Here is a 24,461-nt window from a genome sequence, read left to right as displayed (position 1 = left end):
GACACAACATCTTGCAAAAACAGGGACAGAAGAAATATTTCCTCATAGACAAACCAGAGTCTCATAGGTGATCCAGGATTCATGAAGGAACCCTTTCTGATGCCCTCCACTGTTACAATCCACATCTACATTACTGAAGTTAATTGTAATGTCACATTAATGGCCCACCTGAGATAGAACGTAGAACATCAAACAGTACAGCACAGTACAGGCCCTTTGGCCCACGATGTTGTGCCAATCTATATAAACCTACTCCATGATCAATCTAACCATTCTCTCCTACACAGCCCATAACCCTCCATTTTTCTTACATCCACGTGCCTATCTAAGAGCCTTTTAAAATGTCCCTATTGTATCAGCCTCTACCAGTGTGTTCCAGGCACCCACCACTCTCTGTGTAAAAAACCTACCTTTGACATCTCCCCTAAACTTTCCTCACTTACCTTAAACAGGAGTCCTCTGGTATTGGCCATTGCCACTCTGGGAAAAAGGTGCTGGCTGTTCACTCTAGCTGTACGCTTTATCTATGTCTCTCATAATCTTATACACCTCTATCAAGTCACCTCTCATCCTTCTTCTCTCCAAAGAGAAAAGCCCTAGCTCACTCAACCTATCCTCATAAGGCATGTTCTCTAATCCAGGCAGCATCCTGGTAAATCTCCTCTGCACCCTCTCTTAAGTTTCCACGTCCTTCCTATAATGAGGTGACCAGAACTGAACACAATGCTCCAAGTGTGGAGACACAAGAGATTCTGCAGATGCTGGAATCTGGAGCAATACACAAAAAGTGCTGGAGGAACTCGGCAGGTCAGGCAGCATCTATGGAGGGAAATAAACAGTCGTGTGCTCCTCCCCTCCCCCCACCTTCTTATTCTGTCTTCTGCCCTCTTTCTTTCCAGTCCTGATGAAGGGTCTCCACCCAAAACGTTGACTGTTTATTTCCCTCCACAGATGCTGTCCGACCTGCTGAGTTCCTCCAGCACTTTTTGTGTATTACTCTATGTGTGGTCCAACCAAAGTTTTATAGAGCTGCAATATTACCTCGCGGCTCTTGAACTCAATCACTTGACTAATGAAGGCCAACACACCATACACCTTCTTAACCACCCTACCAACTTGCACAGCAACTTTGAGGGATCTATGGACTTGGATACCAAGATCCCTCCAATCCTCCACACTGAATCCTGCATAAGAATAAGAGCTCAGCTGACTCAGTTCAATCTGGGGCCAGTCACATTCCTGCCCTGTGTCACTCAATATCAGATCAGGCATTTTCCAAGCATCATTATTAGAAACTATCTATGGTCATTGAAATTCACAAAAGTATATTGGAATACTCACACAGCAGTCAAAATATTGATGAGAGAAAAACTATCAAGGATGTTTTTTTGGAACTGCTTGTTCTTCCTCATTAATTTGAGTGGTAAGGTTTTAGTGGAAACTTCTTGGCTCACTCACTGTTCAGTATTAAGGGGGCTTTGTAAAATTTGTTGAGTCTGAATAGGATTTCTCTGAAGCACAGAAAGTCAGTGAAGGTTGGGTCCTGAAATAATTCTTCAGGTTCCTGGTGACTCCTTAGCTTTTTGGTATGCACTCAATGAGAGAGAACCAATTGTTGATATGTTTTTCATGTCCTTTTTTTGTAACTTTGAACAGAAATTGCACTTGAAATTCTGATTGATCATCACTTTCTTACCCTTAAGGACTTTATATCTTAGAGAAATCACTCTTAAATCAAAGTTAAAGTTGAAAAACATTGAGCTTCAAGCATACTTTTCTTTATCCTATATATCAGTTGCACAATTGCAGATTGTGCAATTGTGCAATTCTGCAAGAACATCTTGCAGATCTGAGCTGCTTCCTGGAAACAAAAACAATCCTGGGAGCAATGGGCAATTTATGATTTTCCCATATTGTAATATGGCACACAGTCCAAGAACCCTGGATAACATCATTCCAATTCTGGAATCAAGCACAGCTCCAATTCCAAGGGAGATTCTGGAATGCAACAACCCATCCTCCTTAGGCCCAGTAGTCCCAATGGCTTTAGTCTGTACTAAACACAGAAGAGAACTGCAATATATAATTGGTAGGACATTAATATCCTGATATGAACACAGAATGGTAAGATTATAAGCTGTTCAAAGTAGGATCAACGTTTTTCTTGAGGATTAAATTTGTTCTATTGACCCAGTGGTTTAAAGTGGTTGCTTCACATTAATTTTGATGACTAATATGATTAAAAAGCAAGGAACTTAAACTGAAGGCAGAACAACATCCTAACAGAGGATGGTATCTCAGATCTATCCTGTCAATTAATAACATAGTCTTTTTGTTATTGGAGATATTTAGCAATTTCTTCACCAGATATTCCATTATCACTCATTCTAAAGGGCACAAGCAAAGAGAATGTCACTTTTGTTACATCCTTCAATTCATTGAAGAAGATGAGAAATGGAACAGAGCCAAGAGCACTTCTGAAATAATGGGACAGACTCAACATGACTCACAGTGACAGCAGGAGATGGAAAACTGAGGATGAGCTCCCAGAAAGTGGTACCTTTTATAGTACAGAAAATATCACCTTAAATCATTGATTACCAAGCCAACTGTTCTGCCTCGACTTTGAGTTACAGAGGTGACTTAAAAAGCCATTGGTCATGGAATAACAATGATGCGCACATGGAAAAAACATCAAAGACAATGACTGTAAGAGACAAATAGCACCAGATAAAAGAAAATGGGAGAAATCAATCAGGGGTCTCAGATGGATTTAGAGTGTCAGTGCACAATTGACAAAGGATAGTAAATAAGGTTATTCTGCCTCAGGCACTTGTCATCACACAGAATTACAATATTGTGGCAACTGAGATCAGAGTCAATGAACGCGAAGATTGGACACCGTAATATTCTTGGCCATGAGGCATTCGGAAATATAGTGATGGAAGAAAACGGGATCAGTATTAGTCCAGGGAACTATTGTAGCATTGGAGAGAGATGATTTAATTGAATGGCCTTAGTCTGAATCTTTTTTGGCTGGATTAAAGAAAAATAGCAGAGCTGTTACATTATTGGGTTTATGACATTGCAGATCAACAAACAATGGGAAAGATATGGAGGAGTAAATTTGCAGCTAAATTACAGAAAGGTTGCATCTCTCTTTACTCTAGAGGATGCTGCCAATGTAGCAGAATAAGAGGTTGTAATGGTGATAATGCAAGAGAGATTTCAACTAACCTAATACATACTGGGATAATAACAGCATAAAACCCAAAGAAGTGAATTCATTCCTGAAATGTGCAAACATGGACTTCTTTGATGAATGTGCTTCCAGTCCAATAAGGAAGGGAGCAGTTCTGGGTCAAACTCTGGGAAATGAAGTTGAGCATATGAATCATTTTTGAGGAACAATGAACACAAGGTTATTACGAGAAAAAAATGCAAACATAAAAATACTTAACCAAAACAAAACTAATTTTATTGCATAGAAAATGGATCTAGCTCCATTGAAAACAAAAATTGGTAAGACAAAATAATCATTAAATAATGGGAGGCATTGGAAGAGGGGATAGTTCCAGGACAGAGTTGATTCCTCTAAGGCATAAAAGGACAGCCAAATCTAGACTTCACTGGATGTCCAAAGAGATAGGAATTTAAATTAGGCAGAGGAAGGTTTATGACAAAGGAGATGTTTATAATTTGGTAAAGAACCAAGCTGAATATTGAAGGGACAGAGTAAACCTTTAAAAAAAGTAGAGGGGTAAAGAGAGGATGGTACAGAAGATTAGTGACTAACATAAAACGGAGCCAAAATGTCTTTTATAAACACAGTTGTAAAAGGATAAGCAAGGGATGGGGCCAACTAGGGGTCCTAAATAACATTCTTTGAAGGCAGAGGGCATGCTGAGGTAATAAGTATTTTGCATCTCTCTTTACTAAAGTATGCTGTCAGTCCAGTAGTGTAGGAGTTTGCAGTAATATATTCATAAGATAATAATAGAGGAGTTATTGAAACAGTTGACAATCCTAAAGGTGGAAAACTTGACCAGACCAAACGGTATGCAACTCAGGCCTGGGGTATTGAAGGAAACAGGAATGGAAATTCCAGAGGCTCTAACAACAACCTTTCAACCATCCCTGGATGTGGGCTGGTGCCACAGGCCTGAAGAACAGCAAATCATACTCCCATGTTTAAGAATTACACCAGAGAATCTAATCAGCAGTCAGGTGGGGTGGGGGTTGGGGGAGGGGAATGCTTTTAACAACATAAGCCAAAATTAACTGGTATCTGGAAAAGTACAGGCTAATAAATGTAACATGGCTCCGAAGACACCCGAAGGAAGCATAGGTTAGATGACTGGTAGGAAGAACAGGGAGGTCACTCTTATTAGGAAGATGCAAATCTTTCTGATGTAGAGGAATAAAAGGATCTCTATGAAAATATAACAATCACTAAAATACACCAGAGGTTAGCAAGGCCATAAAAGAGATGAGCACTGGTGTTTATATCTAGATGGATAAAATTAAAAAGTAGGAAAGGTATGCTAAAGCTGTATCAAACCTTAATTAATCCCCATTTAGAGTGCTGCAGATCTGGTCACTATTTTATGCAACGATAATGGAGCCACTAGAGAGGATGCAGGCAGGATTGAAAAGAATGATATAAAGGATATACATATCAGGGAAGGAAGAGCAGAATGGATCTCTTCTGGAGGAAGCGTGGAATTAGCTAATCAAAGTACTTAACATTATGATAGATTTTGATAGAGTGGATATTAGAGAAAATGTTTCTATTTATAGGGAAGAGCATAACTAGGCATCACCATTACAAGGTAGTTACCAAAAAATCCAATAGGGATTTCATAAGGAACTTCTTTATCCAGGGTTTTGAGGGTGTGGAACTCGCTACCACGTTGAGTGGCTGAATAATACTGATCCATTTAAGGGGAGGTTGGACAAACGCATTAGGGAAAAGGGAGAGGGCTACGTTGATGATTTAGCTGATAAAAATTTGGAAGAGGCTCAAGTTGATCATAAACATCACTATGGGCTATCTAACCCTGACTTCTTCAATCACTTTGCAGATGGCTGTGTATAAGCAAATGATAATAATGCCTCAGTGGAATGTGTCCTTTTATTGTGCAGAATATACTTGATTTTTTTCACAAGCTTGAACTGGAATAACCAAGCTGAGGAGGAGGCTAATTCAGTCTTCAAACCTAGGTGATAACAAGAATCCATAATTTGTATGATTTTCTGTGCACTCAGCTGCTTATTTTTATTATAAATTTTAGGATAAATGAAAAGCCTGGCAGATTTATATTTCAATAATGAAATTTAGTTAAATAAAATTATGATGAGTTGCTATAATAGATAAGTATTATAGCTGTGCTGTAATACACATTACTCATTCTCCCTTTGTTCCATCAATCCTGCCTGCGAAGATTTTTTCCTAATACAACTATCTGCCTTTCCCATTCCAGCCCTCCATTTGACTTGCCATTCCGTTCCATTTTGAATTTTCTGTGAGTCGTTCAGTTTCTCTCTCAATTCCCCACACTTCAGTTCCATTCTCAATCCCTCAATTTCCTCCCAATCCCCATCTAGAACTTCCAACACTATCCTCATCTGAAACTTGTGCACAGAAAGATTGACACCTCTACAGAAGTGTTATTTATTCTGTTTGAAATGGGCAAACAAGTGCTTTATTACAAGGCCTGCTGATGGAAGATTCAATAGTCCATGATACGTTTTAACAGGCCTATCAATCCTTATGCTCCTTTATTGCAAAACATTGGTGATTAGGGTCGGGGAACTAGGCAAGCGCCAGCTGCTACTGATAAGTAGAATCAGTAGTTTTGCTGGCTTCTCTAGGTAGTTGGTAATGGATGGAAGATGGGATCCCTAGATGTGGAAGGGTAGTAGGCCTGGTAATGGATGGCAGACTGAGTAATCAGAGAATGGAGGTATTTCCAGGCAGTTGGATAACACTGTGCATATCTACGAATTGATCCTCCATTCGTTAGTGCATCAGCTGCCTGGAGGGCCCACAATAAAAATTACAGACCATGCAAGTCAAGTCCCCAATTTTCAATGGTGTTTGATTTTTCTTTTACTGAAGTTGGATAATTAAGTGCATAAAAACATGGCAGTAAGAAATATAATTCCAAGGCCATTACATTCTTTTTTGTCCTCCAATCACAAAGCCCCTGATTCTTAATTATATAGGTATTGGCTATTCTGCAGGTGAACTTAACCAATAAGTGTCAACAAGTTACCATAGTCATGAGGAATGTGACATCCAAGCAGTGTCTAATCCTGGCAACCCAACATCCACATATGTGCACTTTCAAGTCCAGTGAAGGGAATAGATAGATTTTTGTGTTTCCTAGACCAGGGAGTGTGAAGCAAACCAAAGCACCCTGCCATGATCTTGGCCATAATTTAACATCAAATGTTGTAAGTACAATATTAGAGCAGATGTACTAAAAAGTCAGAAAAAAGGAACATACTTTGATCATGCTGGTAGAAAATACCAGTTCTACTGTTTATTTAATACAAATTATTTACAAGACAGCAGCCACGCTTTACTTCCACTACTTGTCTTTTCATATTGGGTCGATGATGGCATCAAAACCTCCCCAGTCTTTTGACACGTTAGCACCTAGAGTCTTAAGGCTCTGCTGGCTAAAACATCATGTGGTACTGACAAAGTATGTTCACTTCCCGGTGGAGACCCAGAGACAGGTTCATGATGGAACAATGCAAGAATCCCGATAACCAGATCCCTCCCTTATAAGATCTGCTCAGAGCTCGATGCCGAAATATCCAGAAGTCTCCATGCAGCATATGGGTTCAGCTCATCTTGATCTCTACAAAGAGCCCACACATAAAGCATCCTCAATACTTTATCCTGGGAGAGACAAAAAGGGAGTGGAGAAAGAAAAAATGAGTACAGAGCTCACTACAAAAACATTACGGCATTTATCATTAAAGCACTTATTCAATTTGCTAATTTATTGACACCCAAGTGAAATAATATAAATGGAACCTCATATACGATCTTAAAATGACTCCATCAATAGAGCCCTTTTAAGAGAAGATTAATCTAATATTACAAGTTGACACAGCAGTCCTAAGGCAGACATCCCATATACTGAAATGTAAATCAAATCAACCTACCCACCTCTTCAATTACTGAAAAATCACAGGCTTCCAGAAAATGCTTTAAAACTACTCATAATTATTAAATACATCTATAAATTACAACAAACATATTCAAACCAAGACATTGCTGCACACCCAAGAGACTAATTATAAATAATTTTATTCACACCTTTAACCGTTCTTGAAGTTTGAAGTACTGGATTTATTTGATTTAAAAAAAAATTCAAAAAAAACAAATAGTTTCAATATGTCAATCACCTTTCTGGCAGTCAGCATTATGGGCCAATCCAACTTTCCCGAACATCACATCGAAAATCAATTTTTAAATTAATTCATTTAAGCTCAACTTAAGTTGCTAGAGGCTATCAAAAGTTTTTGGACATCAGCATATATCTATGGTCATGTGTCAAGTTCTGTTATTACATTATATACCTACATTTTTGTAATGGCATTTCCACAATTATATCCATTTCCTTATACAAATGTCCCCATACTATTGTACATGATGTATTTGTCTGTGTGTTACAACCCACGTGGCACTGTTATTGATAAATCAAACAACACACTTTTAAGGGAGGGCTCTGGACTGCTGGAACCTGCAGAGAGTGGTAAACACTGCCCAGTCCATTACAGGCTCATCACATCTTTGCAGTGCATTGTTTCAGGAAGGCTAACAGTATCGTCAAGGATGCCTGTCACCCTGACCATTCCCTTTTCTCTCCTCTATCTTCTAAAAGATACCGGAGATTGAAAACATGGAGAACCAGACTCAAGAACAGGTTCTTCCCACAGCCTTCAGGCTTCTGAACCAATCACCTCTTTCACATCCCTTTCACAGTGGTGTTGCCATGTTTTTGAACCCTTAATTTTAGCATTTCTTTTTGCAATACCTCAGTTTGCATTACAGTACTTTGCACCATTCTGTTGTTTTGTGCTTGTCATTATATTTATTGTTGTATTTATTACCAACACACCGTTTACTCTGTGAGCTTCATGCCAGCAAGGAATTTCATTGCACCCTTGTGCATATGACAATAAACTAACCTGAATTTGTATTTTTTCAGTTCGTCAGTTCAGATTTTTATTTAAAAATCAAAAATTAGGAATGCAAAAATTTAGTGGCAACCAAAAAAAAGTGAAAATAACATGCCTGCATATTCAAAGTCATCTACTGCTACTTAAGTTTTTGCTAAAAAGGGTTTTATTCCAGCCCCATCTTGAGTTACCCAGTCAAATCATTGACTAGTGTATTCTAGTACTAGTCCACAAACATTAGTCAGGAGTCTATGCATTATATCTCCATTTTCAAAATCACATCCTTAAAGCAAAATGTATGGTTATTAATATAAATGTATTCCCCACACAGAATTTTATTGGCATGTGAAAATAAAGTCAGATTTTCATCAGAGTTGGTTCTCTAGGTGTTTTTTTTTGTTCAATTATTAGCAGTAAAAGTCCAAGCCCTGTATATAATGCACAATGCATTATTCTGCTGCTAATGTGAAGCTGTATTTCTTTAAAGGTACACAGAGGCTAAATGATGTTACATATACTAGATGAGTTCATTAAAAGGCAAATGAATACGCAGGATGGAAATATAGCTGTGGGTGTTTACGGAAAGATCAGTTAAGAACTTGCAGACTCCAGTATTTTCCTTTCCCGGCCATTTGAAATGACTGGGGGACATAATTCAGATTATGTATAATTAGTCTATGTCAAGACAGAAAGACAAGAAGTGTGACCTCTCACATGAAAGGAAATGCCTGTAAAAATTCTCAATCTAACATTTTACCAAGTAGCGCAGTTCGTTGCAGATAAAAACTAATTTAATTTAACCACTAAAAAGTGCTAGACATTTCCTTTATGATGACTAAATAGTTGATCTCAGGATGTGCTTGTTTACAACAATTATGTTTTGAAACCTTAAAGTGACAGGTGATGTAACCCAAAGTCCCACCCCAACTACTACAAAATGCAACCTATAACGTTCCCGTCATAACAGAACAGTATGCCTTGTGAAATAAAAAAAAACAGAAAATGTTGAAATACTCAGGTTAGTAGCATCTGGAGGGAAACGGAGCCAATGATCTTCCCATCCAAACACAAATTTCTCTCTCCATAGATGCTGTCTGTCCTGCTGAGTATTTCTATCACCTTTAAACCAAATTTCCAGCATATGCAGTTTTTGAATACATCTTCTGATTTGTCCCCAACTCTTGCACTGGGAGATATACTAATCGACTGAAAATTATTTCTTTGCATTTAAAGGGCACAAAGGCAACTGCTCTGCCCAGGACCGCAAGAAACTGCAGAGAGTTGTGGACACAGCCCAGCACATCACGGACACCAGCCTCCCCTCCTTGGACACTGTCTTTACCTCTCGTTGTCTCAGCGAAGCAGCCAGCATAATCAAAGACCCCACCCACCCAGGACATTCTCTCTTCTCTCCTCTTCCATCAGGTAGAAGATACAGGAGCCTGAGGGCACGTACCACCAGGCTTAAGGACAGCTTCTACCCCACTGTGATAAGACTATTGAACGGTTCCCTTATACGATGAGATGGACTATGACTTCACGATCTACCTTGTTGTGACCTTGCACCTTATTGCACTGCACTTTCTCTGTAGCTATGACACTTTACTCTGTACTGTTATTGTTTTTACCTGTACTACCTCAATGCACTGTACTAACTCAATGTAACTGCACTGTATAATGAATTGACCTGTACAATCGGTATGCACGACAAGTTTTTCACTGTACCTTGGTACAAGTGACAATAATAAACCAATACCAATGACAATTCTGTTTTCTGTCCTAGCATTTTATACATGAAGCTAGTTACTACTGTTATGAAACTAAGTACCAATTTTTAATACATTTGGACATTTGTACTTTTATTCAATCTTAAATTTCATACCAATTATTATTGATATGAAATTTAAGAGATAGACACTAGTTGGAAAATAAAGAAAACATATGTTAATGTTATTAAAATAATGTAAAACAATGATCATTCTGCAGCAGAAAAATGTAAATTAAAAATTAATCTTCTGGGCTCTTTGACTTGGGAAGATTACTGGTAAAGTAGGATTAGAGGACAAGATCATTGGGTGCAGGTGCAAATCAGTCCCAATTTTAAATTAACTTCTATCATTCGGTCATTAAGTCCCATGTCCACTCTTGTACAGGTGGCTCCCGTGTTATGGTCATTTGGGTAATAGAAATTCGCCCATTAAAGAATTCACAAATCACTAACCAAAATATTTGAGATACAAAATAAAACACGCTCTCACAGAATTTATGTGAAAATAGTAAATAAATAAACATTTTTTTCAACTCGCGTTTCAGGCCACGAGCACAGATGACACGGTTTTGTGTTAAGGAAAATTGTGACATGGGCCATTCTCTCGGAACTCAACCGCCTCCTGTAACATGAGGGTCACCTGTAAACAAAACTTCTCATGTAAACTGGCCACACTCCCTGCCATCAGTGGTGCTGCAGTGCCTCTAATAGGTCACCAGTGTAATTACACACCCCAAAAATAAACATGGACATATAAATGCCAAATGGAAAAAGGTAACAGGAGATGCGTACAGATGCAATTTTTTTTTGGTATAGACTTACATAAAATTATTTCAAAATCCAAAGACGTACATCTTTGTTGGTTCTTTCAAACCGAATGCAAAATTTTGAAGGGAAATACTGTCATTTCCTCACCAGCAAGCTCCTGATTCTCACCTACATGCACACACGTGAAGCCCCAAAGTTCCTTGCACCTGTTTCTCAGCATTTTCAAAGCTGGATTCCTCAAAGTCCAGCAGCAGGGTAAAATATTGCGGCAATTCCCCAGCAGTTTTACAGATGAGTCAACCTGAACAACCAGCACCAATTAACACCATTTCCATTCATTTAAATGGAGAGCAATTGCAAGGGACCAAGCTTTAATTACTTCACATTTTTTCACTTTTAGTTTATTTGTTTTAATTTTAACCATTTTAATGGCTTGTTTTTAAAAAAATTCTTTTGGAATGTTTCTGAATGCCAGTGCATTGTTACCTTTGATGCCAGGCTTGGTGAGGGGCAGGGCTTGATCAACTGCTAATATCTTTTAAGCACTTTCATGGGTATGGCTTGGTTCTGCTGCCTTTCCCATGCCATCCCATACAATCCCTGCCACTCATTCCCCCCCAGCTCCCACCTCCGAGAAAAGGCCATGCTACCACTTAAGGTTACATCATTGAGGATGGAGCCACCTTCATGAAGCAACTGAACCTGGGGAGATCCACTCTAGGCAAGTACAGACTTCCTAAGTGGGTCAGTGGTGAGTTCAGACAGCTCAATTCTCACCATAAAATTTGGGCAATGTGTTCCTCAGATTCATAAGGCTCTAAATTTATGACATGATTAGCTGACTAAACTCCCTTTCACATGTGTTGAGTGTAACATTAGCAAGGGTTTATTTACTTTATTCAGGCAAATTAATTTACAGGATCGGGGCAATGCTGGCAAGGCTCGCATTTATTGCCCATTGTCAATGCCCTTCACAAGGTCATTGGGATCTACCTTTCTCACCCAATGTGGATGATATTCCCACAGTCACTGAGTAAGGTGCTCCACAACTTATACCCAGCAACGATGAAGGAACAGCAATATATCTCCAAGTCAGAATGTGTGACTTGGAGGGAAACATACATGGGGGTGGTTGCTACCCTTGTCCTTAGCGGCAGAGGCTACGGGTTTGAGAGGTGCTGTCAGAGTAAGTGCAGTTCACTCGATGAATGGAAAACAGCAGTCAGTGGTCAGTGTTTGAAGGAATGGGGTGGTGGATGGAGTGCAAATTAACTGAGTTTCTTCATCCTTCTTGAGTGTTGTTGGAAGTTCACTCATCCAGGCAGTGGAGAGGACTCAATCATACTTCTAACCTGCACCTCATAGATAGTGGAAAGGCTCTGCAGTGCACTTTAACCAGGTATGCACTAGCAAGTAAGCACAGCCTTTTCTGTTTAAAATTGCACAGACCACTTAAGATATTATTAATTGGCAACTTTCAATGCTGTCATTAAAGACACTACTTTCTGTTTGATTTAAGTGACTGTCTGTACAAACTTTGGACATTTTAAGTGGAGAGTACTGACAGTTCTGTACAATATGTATTTTTATACTAAATTAGCCAGATAAGAAATTGAAATTTAAAAGCAGCACACACAGATCTAAAGGTTGGATCCCCCACGGGGTAAAGAAAGTCATTTTAAAGATGCTCCAACATATTTCTGTACAAATTTTCTCCCTGTTGGAACAACAGAAGCATCAGTAATGGCTCACTGGATAGCACTTTAATTCAGAATACTGTGGGTTCAAGTCCCATCCAGAGACCTCAGGACAAAAATCTAGGCTGACACTGAGAAACCACTGCACCTTCAGAACTGTTGATTTCTGGATGAGATGCTACTCTGAGTCCATTGCCTAGAAATTCATCCCTGAATGATGGAATTAAATGCACTGTATAGTGGTAGCTGCATGTTTTATTTCACTCCAAAACATGACCCCCTTGAATTCAGTGACTTTCAATGGGTTTAAGTTTAATTCTGCCTCCTCCAGTGGATGTGGCAATTTCGGAAGAAGAGCAATGAAGTCATACATGATGGCCAATATTAATTGTTTAATCAATATAACTAAAACACATTTCTGTTTTGGGAATTTTCAGTGCTCGTGTTGGCTACAATGGTCCCATGCAATAACAGTGACTACACTTTAAAAGTACTCCTTTGATAATAAAGTGTTCTGGTATGTCTTGAGGTCATGAAGAGAGATGAATTAATGCAAGTCATTTCCCCCCCACCCTTACATTGGATGGAGTGACTAATGCAGGCAACAGTGAACCTGCGTACCTCTGCTAGCCTTGGGCAGTCTGGAAAATAAACTGAAGAGCATAGGTATACATTGTAGGAAGAATTCAATTGCCTGGAAACAGCATGGTGGGGGTTTACTAGTATGTCAACTGGGACGAGGTTCTTTGATTACATGGACAAACTGGAGATTTTGGAATTTCCCTCTTAGTGTAGAAAACAGTCAATGGGAGCCATAAATGTTGCATCCAAAAGTATTACAGCATGAGTAGGAAGAGGCTGCTTCCTCTGATAAGTAAATAGAAATCAAAGGTAAAATAATTGGTAAAACTAGAGAGGAAATAAGGAGGAATGTCTTCATGTGGAAGGTCAAAATCTGGATGCACATTATTAAAAGCGATGAAATCATATTCTATAGACACTTTTAAAAGGTAAATGAACACATTCTTGATGGGGAGTAATTTGCAAGTTTAGGTGGAAAAGTTGGGATATGGAACTAAATTGGATTGCTCTTTCAAAGAGGTGGCACAGTATGAAATGCCAAATGGCTACCTCCTGCAAGATTCACTAATTCCACTTGGATAGAATCACAAGAAAATCAATCCAGTACCAGTCCCTGATCACACCCAGCAGCTCTCTCCACCATATGCTCTGATGCTGTCATTATAAGAGAAAGCAATTGGCATTTAAAAAAAACTATACGCCTTCATTTAGAAATGTTTAACAAGAAGGCAGCTGGCAAATCCAACTGATGTGGCTTAGATGGCTGTTGACATTTTTCAGTTGTTTTGAGGATGAGATCTTAAAAAAAATTACAACTACTCCCCCTCCCCCCAAAATGATGCCATTTATTCTTCAAAGATCCAACCACCTCACCATTGAGGATTAGGCCAGCAGTTTGCTGGGAGTTTACACAAGTTATCTGTAAAAGCTAAGTTTGGTTTTACCAGATTGGTCAGTGGGCAGATTGAGGGCAGCAGGAAATACTGTGTCATTGATTCAGGGGTGTCTTATTGTGCAATAATGTTCTTTAAACAGCCTAATACTAACAGGATATTACATAATAAATAGTGCTGATCTTAAGAGATCACAGTTCAAGTGTCACCTTCATCTGTTTTGAATCTCAGTCCTCAGCACCTCTTTGTGTGAGGATTCTTTCACTTCATTTATTCATAAATTGAATATTTTTCTGACTTGGTCTTCAAGGTGAAAACTTAACTTGGGGTTCTTCCTCTTCTCTCAGTTTTGGTCTACTGCTAGAGAATCTGGTGACAAACCCATTCAGTATGTTCAAATCTACACACTGAACACCAATTTGGCCAGCAAAAGTTAAAGGGGAAGGAATCACAACCAAGACTAATATTCCCACTCTCGCCATGCGTTTATAAGCTAGACAACTTTGTTATAGAAAACACAAGGAATTTTAAGGACAAAGGAGCCCATGCCACATCCTCATTCCCTTTTCTCTCTAGAAACAAAGCAAAATTGTTTCATGATTTCAATTTGAATGTCCTTTCCCGATAATACATTCCACACAACTTATTCCTAACAATGTCTTCGTTTTAAACTTGTATCGTTGATACTTCAATCCTTACAATTTACAGACACTGATGCTTTACAGAGACTTGTTGATTTTTTTTTACAGATTCAACTGTGAACTGCTAACCTTCAACAAAGGAAATTCACTCAATATGCTAGTTATAAGTATACTATTTTACAAAGATACGCCAGCGTCTCTATTGAATCCTGTATAAAGAGGTCATTTGTGTTATACTCATCACTTTTAACATTTCAGAGACTAAGTATACATACCGGGTCCCCCTCCACCACCTCTCCATTGTGGTTCTTGATGACCATGACTAACTGAGCCTGGAAGGTGATAATTAGAACAGGTCCCTGCTCCATCATCTTCCCCATTGCCAGCTGCAATCAAAGAAAAACAGGTCAGTCACAAAGAACACCATAAAAAAAAAGACCAGAGTGAGTCAGTACAGAATATTCACTCCTTCAGTACTACAAATCATCAACACATTGCAAGGAAGCTCCCCTGACAGTTCAATTCAATCATCAGTTTATAGAGGCTAGTTGGAACGGCTGCCTTAGTTATGTAGCATGAAACACATTTTCACTCTAGTGACACCAGTATGGAGTAAATCAATCAGTGCACAAAATGAGATTCTTCTTCAGTGATTACAAAGCATAACACTGTGTGCTGTACTGAGTTCAGATCGGGATGTACTCTTTACAACGTGATTGCAATATTATTTTTCTAATTTCTTGCTATCTCAGCTGCGTGAATTGAGTAGTTGAGTCATATTAACCAAAAGTATCGGATTGAATTCCAAGTCTGTGTTGAGTTAGCAGATTTCCATTGTGCTAATGGTAGGGACATCTCAAATAGCATGTGGATTAGAAAATGGGGGAATAAATCTGTGAGAGTTTTTGCTCACTATTCATTGTCTGCTGATAACTGCAGTATGCCATCAGATAATGTCAGGATTTGGCCTATAAAGCAGACACTGACTGCTAATGGTCACCATCTAGAACTCTCACTTGAAGAAGTGGAAAATGTGTAAAAAAAAATCTAAAAAAACTAGTGAAATCAGACTCTAAAATGGAACACTACAGAGGATAAAACACAGCTAGCATGGAGAGAGCATCCTAGAGACAATTCAAAACAAAATAAAATTTTGATCTTAACTAGGTTGCCAAGGGAGGTCTCTAAGCAGAAACAGATTATTTCATCATCTTATAAATATGCGGTCATTCTAACTCCCTGCACCCCACTAAGAATCTGCTTCCCGAGGAAACAAGCACAGCATAAACAGCATTGACTACATTTCTGAGATTTTCCTTATACTTTGAAGTTTTATAACTTGAAGAATTTCTAATTTGGAGTTGTGAGCACCAGAATATTAAAAACATCAGGCATTGAGAATTTAAATATTTCATCATGCTCAGCTTTTGGATTTCATCCAAAAAACAGATTTCAACATTCAATTAAACACCAACGTCATCCTTATTCTACTGTTACTGTTCCATTTTGTAACAGAAAACATTAATTAAAAATGTCATCATTATTTAAATCAGCCAAGAATTATCGACAGGTTGATAGCACTGCAATACAACATTTGGAAAGTTGAATTGTGGCATTTGAGAAGAATCAAGTCAACAGGATCAGTGCTACAACCGAACCCCAACAAGAATCCATTAAAGCCACAGAAATGATGGGGGGGATAAGAATTCTAAGTTTTGGTTTTACTAAGTATTTTACTACGTTTCCTGGAAATGTCTGCAAGCATTTCACCAACTTAACCAATTTTAGGTGTTGCTGTACAAGATGTAGTATAACAAAAACCCACATCAATAACAACACACTCAAAGTGCTGGAGGAACTCAGCAGGTCAAGCAGCATCTATGGAGAGAAATAAACTGTTGATGTTTCGGGTCGAGACCCTTCAACAGGACTGGAAAGGAAGAGGGCAGAAGCTGGAATGAGAAGGTCGGCGGAGGGGGAGGAGTACGTGCAGGCAGTTGATAGGTGAGTCCAGGTGAGAGGGGGAAGAGGGGGGGAGAAGCAAGAAGCTGAGAGGTGAAAGGTAGAAGAGGCAAAGGGCCGAAGAAAGAGGAATCCGGTAGGAGAGGGCAGTGAACCATGGAATAAAGGGAAGGAAGTGGGAAATAGATAGTCAAGTCCTGTCCATCTATTCCCCACCTCCTTCCCTTTATTCCATGGTCCACTGCCCTCTCCCATCAGCTTCCCTCTTCTTCAGCCCTTTGCCTCTTCTATCTATCACCTCTCAGCTTCTTACTTCTCCCCCCTCCCCCACCCTGACCCTCCCTCTTCCCCCCTCACCTGGACTCACCTATCCCCTACCTGCATGTGCTCCTCCCCCTCCCCCGATCTTCTCATTCCGGCTTCTGCCCTCTTCCTTTCTAGTCCTGTTGAAGGGTTTCAACCCAAAACATTGACTATTTATTTCTCTCCATAGGTGCAACCTGACCTGTGGAATTCCACCAGCATTTTGTGTGCATTGCTCCAGATTTCCAGCATCTGCAGAATCTCTTGTGTGCCCACATCAATAATCAATTTTGAGGTGTTGTCTGAGGAAGGAATGTTGCAAGGGTATCAGAAGAACTTCCTGCTCTTTTTGAGCAGTGCCATTTAAGACCATTAAATACCTTGAATTTAAATTTTCTCTGAACAGGCAGGTTTTAAAATCTCACAATGTCAACCTAGATACTGTTCTCACATGCCAAAATGAAGACTAAAAGGATTAGGGCTACCAACAGTGCAAGGCTGGCACTTATCTCTATAATATGTGAAAAAAAGGAAAGCTTATGAGCCAAGAACAGATTATATTGGAAAGATCTAATAGGTCAGGGTGTGTCGGTGGAGAGACAAGCAAAGTTAATAGGCTGGCTTGCCCTCACACTAGCCTTGCAGCCACAGTAATCTTTTGACATTGATTGGTTTCATGGAGTGGGCTATGTGTAGCAACCTGGCGTCAGGCAGTGCCCACTGACTATCCTGATGATATTCTGTCTGCACATGCTGTTAGGCCTCTTCACTGCCTCTAATGATCAGAGACATTCAGATGCAACTGAAAATTAAAAATTAATAAATTCAATTAAAACAATTAACAGATATAAATTAAAAAAATAATATTGATTAAAATAAAATTATAAAAAAAACACTGATCTTCACTTAAATTTCAAAGATCAGTAGCCCCATTCATCTAAATAGAGCCATGCTGACAGAGCCGAGGGTCATAATGCATTCATGTCAGGTCTCCAGCACATTCTGTACTTCCGTGCTACAGTTCACAGACATGGAAATGCAAAACACACTGATTCATGCACTATGACCAACTGGTAACCATCAGCAAGACTTGGCCCAATGCTTCTAAATGTTAACTGCTTCCCTCTCCACAAAAGCTGCCTAACCTATAGAGTATTTCCAATATTTTGTGTTTTCATTTTAGATTCAGATCTGTAGTTTCTTGGTTTTCGTAGCTTAGCTATACATCTTTGCATGTCACTGAGTTATTAATACAGAAGTTAGTAATACTTCATTTTGTTCTCTGTGCCCCATTTTGAATAATTTCATGTATGCACTCAACCTTTGGTTGAGATCACATTATATAATTGACCTTGAATGCATACTACTCACGATATACAGCATTCTGTGGACCAGTGATGCTTAATAAAAGTAGTTTTTATTAAATTTTTACATAAATAAAGCATGATGCACACTAAGGGCTGAATCATGTAAATAAGATTTCCCCTGGTAAAAAAAATTACATTATATACCAGGGGAGTATTATATTTAATTATTAAGTTCTACCTTACACCTCTTATTGGTTCCTATCCATCCCTCCAGTTGCCTGCCAGCCCTATTCCCATCCCTTTGCACTATATATGTTGCTCTAGACTGTTAAACATATGAGAAGGAAGCCCAACCCAATTGAGTATAAGCAGTAATCCAAGGTGAAATTTAAAAAAATACTGGAAACTTAACAACAAATAAGAAAATAAATTACAGATGGATATGCTTCAACAGAAAACTTTATTTAGAATAGTAATCTGTCATTTCTCAGATACTCTCAAAGCAATGCATTTCCAAAATTCCCTGTCCATTTCAGACTTCAAATTTCTCTTTGTGGCTAAAATCCATTTCTCTTGACTTCTAATTCTCACATATGTGGGTTTAGTATTCATGCTGTTTGTCAGTACAGTTCTATTAATATTAAGTGCATGACATGCAGGGAAATCTCATCAAGTCTACTGAAGGCTATATTGCCACTTCAAACGTCCAATAGCTTCAGAGAATGTGCTCAAAACTCTCAATAATTCACTAAATAATGAAGTCACGATTTCCTGAAATTTGGCTGCAAAACACTTTGGAACGTTAGATGGGAATGTCTTGATCGGCAGGAGGTGTCACTGGCAGGCTCATTATCAAAGATGAATGCTGTGATCATTTTTTATTATTGTTGTTATTCAGTGACTTGGTTGCAAAGTATGTTTGGAACGTGGCTGTCAAACAAACAACAGCTAAGTAGTGGAAACTCTTTAATCACAGCTGGATATTTGCAATTTCATCCCTTCTACTCAATAAGCCATACTATGGAGGAAAAAGTAAAAGCTCCTGCTTATTATTTCCTTCTAATGCCAAGTTCAAGTCTAGGTTAAGGTCCTGTCTGTAACTAAACATTCTTTGCTGTATCTAGACATACAAGCTAAAGGCAGTCTTTTGCCTTTGCAGAATAAATCAAGAATCAAAATGCTGTAGTCAGTCTGTGTAAAATAGTGAACAAAGGGCTGCAGCCTACTCTGACCTCAAATGTGGTGTTTCAGAGTACAAGAAGACAACGAACTTGCATTTACAGAGCACTCTGATACAACAAAACGCCCTCAAGGTGCTTCTCAACCATGGAATCAGATAAAATTTGACATTGAGCCAAAGGAGGAGAAATTAGGTAACAAAACACTTTGTCAAAGAGATAGCATTTATATAACTTCTTAAGGGAGGAGAGAGCTAGAGGTTTAAAAGAAAGGTAACTTCAAAGCTTAGGGACTGGTCAGCTGAAGGCACCATCATTAATGGTAGAATGAAACAAACAGGAAGAGTCAGAAGGACATAGGATTCTTGGACGGGTATAAGCCTGGAAAAGGTTGCAGTAATATACTATTACTGTATAAAAGATATTTGTCAGATCCCCCATCTAGTATTCTATCAATACAGCACAGCAGGATATTGTCTTTGAAAGAGGGCACAGACATTAATTTGGACTGTCAGGAATTTTTACTCTGAAGAAAGTGAGGGATTTTGGTTTAATTTCATAAAGAAGAACCTATGGTTAAATAATTAAAGAATGTATAAAATTTAGTCAGAAAAGTTGCTTATTATACCAAGGGGATGAAATCCTCATAGGCAGAGAGAAACTATTTTCAGCCAAGGAGTAGATTTGTTACTGGGAAAAACACTGAAGTGGACAATATAAAGAGAGTGAAGAGACAATTACATGCTAGGTAAACCTCTCTGTTTGTTCTTAATCATGCACAGTATGCCAGGACCTTAAAAAATAGGAACTGGGAAAACTGCAATTACTTTAACACAACTTAAATAACAATGAGCTAAACAATTTCCTTTTCTGGCATAAATCTCACAGCTCACTACTTCAATTCAGTTTCTAAATAAAGATCAAAATACTAAAAATACTATAAATCTGAACACAAAAATGAAAAAGGCTCCAAATGTCTAGCAGGTTTGCCAACATGTGAAAACTAACAGGATTAAGCTAGGTCAGTGATTCAGGTCAAAGGCTCTTTCTTCAATGATGAGGAAGGACCAATATGGTAATTATTAACTGACTAACTTCTGTTTCTATGCAGATAGTACATTACCAGTTGAGTATCCCTGCCCTCAACATTTAGTTTCTTTCTTTTATCTTCTATTTAATTTCATTCTCGTGGCAATCTGTTGCACACATATATTATACCAAATTTTGGGTACCAATTTCCATTAATTCACCAATAAGACAGATGGGGGTGGGGTGCAGGGGGACTGCATAGCAGTAAACAGTGTACTGCATAAACTACCACCTCTACTTTCTGATCGCCATAAGCTCTTGACATTGCCTTCAAGGTTGAATCTGGATGGATAAATTCAGTTAAGGCATCCTCCCAAAGCACTTTTAAAGCAAAACATTAATTCTAAGCACCTAGGGAAATTGGCCATTAAGAAGATTAAAAGAGAAATGTGACCGCTAAACAGAATAAAAGTCATTCCAGAAAGTAAATTTGAAATTTTCATTTTATCAACCTCATTGTCCGCTCTCCAGCAAAATAATCAACTTGTGTATTTCACAGGAGATAGTGATTAGAATAACATGAAAATACATGTACCTCTTCTGAGATTTCCTGTAACACATTTTATAAATGAAATTACTTCCCACAAGAGAGATCTGACAGTTCCTGGTGGAAGACAGAGAAGGCAAAACAGCCAACATGTCATTGTGGGGATGGGAATGTGGGGGAATGTGAATGAAAATCACACACTTATCTAGCAGACAGCCTGAGGGCAGCAATGCCAGGCAGCTAGGAAGGATTCCCTTTTTGCCCTTCAGAGAGGAGTAATGAACTGGGGGCCTCCAAAGTAGAAAGTTTGCTTTAATACAAAGGAGCCTGCCCTTGAAAATGCAGAAGGGAGAAAAGGAAAGAGCTAGAATACTATCCATCCTGGTATTTTCTAAAATAGATGGAATAATTGATCCAAAAGCTGCTTCAAAAGAAAAATCAGGATCCAGTAACCAATTAATTAGGAAATTAAGTTAAATTAGGCAGTTTAAATAAAGAGCTGCCATTAGCACAGATATGACAGGCTGAAAGACATACTTTGCATAAATTTGAGGTCCTATTTAGTTAGAGCAAAAGCCTAACATTTTCTTGTTACTACCTGTAATGCAGTTTGTTTCATTTATCGGTTTTTTTCATTCAAGAAACTCTCCCAAATTCTCTATTTATTTTATCTTTATCATCTTGAATTGTTGCTCTGGTTCCCAATTCCTGCATACAATGTCTGCTTTAAACTCTTCATAATCACAAAGTGTTCATCAAATTTCCCTTGCATTTTTAGTTAGAGTCCCATCTAACCTACCCTTTAAATTTTACTGCTGTACGAGTGTAAAGCTGAGGTAAGTGAGGTTTAGGTGACCAGATCACTAATATCCCTCACCTACTCTTTCAAAACAAAGAGTACTCTGGCACAGCAGCACCTGGTTTGTTCTTTAATGCTCTAAGTTAGAAATATTCAGCATTGCTTCTATGTTTAACTTATTTTTTTAAACACTGGAACAACTAAATATCCAAAGCTCTTGTTGGTCATGTATTTACAATTAGCAAGATTTATAAAATCCCTCTCACTCGAATTGCAATAGAGACCTTGTACACAAAGTCATGTTTGAAAGTTTAAATGCTAGGAAATATGTACTCATCTCAATTTAATATACCTCGATGTTCCAATCTAAGATTTATCCAGCAATGTACCAATACAGTTGTGAAACAGTCTTTCTGGAACCATTCTAAGTGTTTTCTTTCATCTTTTTCTCTTGGTTTGCTGTGGCATAAAGAACCTATCAAAACATCATGATAGCACAATACACACCAATGCACATGCTCAGGTAAATGGGCAAAAATACTATTTTTCAAATATTGTTAGATAATGTTCTGAAGCTGATTTTCCACATATAGGAACATTCAGATCATCTGTAGGATACTCAGTTAAGCCATGTCTGAATATTTAGTTAATGTACTTGAGTATTTGGTTGAACAACGTTCAAATACTTAAGGAGTGTCTGAGAATATGTTGAGGTACATCCAGAAACTCAGTTAAGGCATGTTTGAATTTTCAATAAAAAATTGTTCATATTTTCAGTTAAGTACTGAATATTTGGCAGCCTTGAATCCAAGTATTCAGTTAAAGACTGTTTGCATTCATGGCCACAGAGTGCCCAAGTATTTGGTTAAGGCATGCTTGTGATTCATTTAAGATGTGTCTGACTTTCAATTATTATGCACAGTAGCTTCAGTGCTGGTGAAGCCTGACTCCTGGAAATCATTTTACTGTCTTGTCGAAGGCAGCTAGGGATGCTCTCGAGTCAACTGTCTTGAAGTAATAAATATCAACAGCACAGTGACAGAAATAATTTAACAACCATCATACATAACTTGTGACCCAATCCCTGTATGCTATTTGCATTGTTATGACAATGACAAATGACCTTAATTGCCTAATCTCAAGGACATAAACAGGATTTTTTGAATTAACCTTAAAAATTGTGGCAGTTTATGTTAAATCAGTGATGGTAAATAGATGGACTAAGAAAGGTATATAGAGAGATATAACTAGAGACACCCATTTCATTGAGCTGTAATGCAGCCCATGCAATAATCTGCAATGATTCTATTATAGGAGCCAAATTATCTGCTATTTATTTCCCAAAATCCGCTATTTGTCTCCCTTTGTTATAATAAGATTATAACTGAGAGGGGTGCTAGCTTGGTCAATGAAACACTTTTTATTCCAGAAATCCAGTAGTCAGATCACAGATCACCAACAGCACAGTAGATCTGCTGTTGCACAGAATGAGGGTAAAGATTGTTAATGAAGCCAGTAACTTACATCAATATTGTCAATGTCAAGTATTTTGGATCGGAACTGAAGGTTCATGGCCTTGGCTTGTTGAATGGGTTGTGCAAGCTGGCTGTAAGTCTGCATGTAAAATGAAGAAACACAAAAAGATTATTGTTAAATACCAACCCATTTAACTCTCTGAAAAGGCCACATTGGCTATTGTCTTTGGTCTACATCAATATAGATTTGAACTCTAATAAAGGTTCATACAGGAGCCTGTGGCCTTGGCAGTAAATTTTTTTTATTCTCATGTAAGTGGGGTATCTCAGCATACCATTTCAATTAACAAGTACTCCATCAGCATCAAATATTCCTAGATCTGGTAACAGCATGGATTACATGTAGGGTAAGGCTTCCGTGGGTTTGCCTTATCAAGCATTCACAGTTCAGGCATAAAGTTTCAATAATATGCCTCAGCTTCAATCTCAAAAATATCCCTTCCCTTATTTCTCCTAATTCCTCATGTCTATCAGCATGATAAGAAGACCATCTGATGAACAAAACATAAACGGAACTGTTTTGTCCAACCACAACTCAAACCATTGCCTACACCACTCACCCTCAATGTCACTTGCTGCTTGCAGTGTGTAACACAATTTGTCTGTTTATTTGCTACTCAGTCAGGAGGAAAACAGAACCCATAAATGTCAGAGAAAATGGATTCAGTCACACCCCAAGAAGTAAGTTGTGCTATTTACATGATTGTTGATTTATTGTTTCTGTTGAATAAAATTAAATTATTCCACACCCCATTAGGTAGGGAAAAGTGACAAAAGACGTGAAGATGAATTCCACACCATTCAATTGGTGCAGCACCAACTTGTGATACAACAGCATTGTCTCAATATCATTCTGCTTTTTTGTTTACCAACATTGTTTTTGGGAAGCTTAAAGGTGAATTTTGATGTATTTGTTCTGAACCCAATTCACCTCGTGTCCTCTCTTGACCAGATGCAAACTGAAAGGTCAGTTTGCTTTAAGTTTGTAGTAGCTGGGGGAATCAGTCATGAGGGATTGCTCGATCACCATCGTCAGACAGATGAGGTCAACAGAGCAGGAATGACAGATTAGATGTTGAATGGTTGTTGACTGAAGCCCAGCATCTTATCAGTTGGAGGAAGTTCAATTAAAAAAATGTAAGGAATTATGGCTGCTGGTGGTGGTTGTGGGAGGGGTAGAATTGTTGACCATAACCACTAGATTGAAGTTCTGCATGGTCAATGACATTTCACAAATCCATCTATTTTCT

General features: G+C 38.4%; 1 protein-coding gene across 1 annotated transcript in view; it reads right to left on the bottom strand.

Annotated features, from left to right (window-relative positions):
- Nucleotides 1–6,509: 6,509 nt before the first annotated feature.
- Nucleotides 6,510–24,461, bottom strand: part of timm44 (translocase of inner mitochondrial membrane 44 homolog (yeast)) — a 58,574-nt gene continuing 40,622 nt past the window's right edge. The window contains exons 11-13 of the mRNA XM_052037883.1: nucleotides 23,201–23,290; nucleotides 14,827–14,937; nucleotides 6,510–6,913 (exon numbers count right to left, since the gene is read on the bottom strand). Coding sequence (XP_051893843.1) covers nucleotides 6,794–6,913; nucleotides 14,827–14,937; nucleotides 23,201–23,290 — 321 coding nt within the window. The 3' untranslated portion in view covers nucleotides 6,510–6,793. The remainder of the gene's footprint in view (nucleotides 6,914–14,826; nucleotides 14,938–23,200; nucleotides 23,291–24,461) is intronic.

This window comes from Pristis pectinata, chromosome 24, assembly GCF_009764475.1.
Source record: "Pristis pectinata isolate sPriPec2 chromosome 24, sPriPec2.1.pri, whole genome shotgun sequence".
Classification (NCBI taxonomy): domain Eukaryota; kingdom Metazoa; phylum Chordata; class Chondrichthyes; order Rhinopristiformes; family Pristidae; genus Pristis; species Pristis pectinata.
This window is presented reverse-complemented; position numbering and strand designations above follow the sequence as displayed.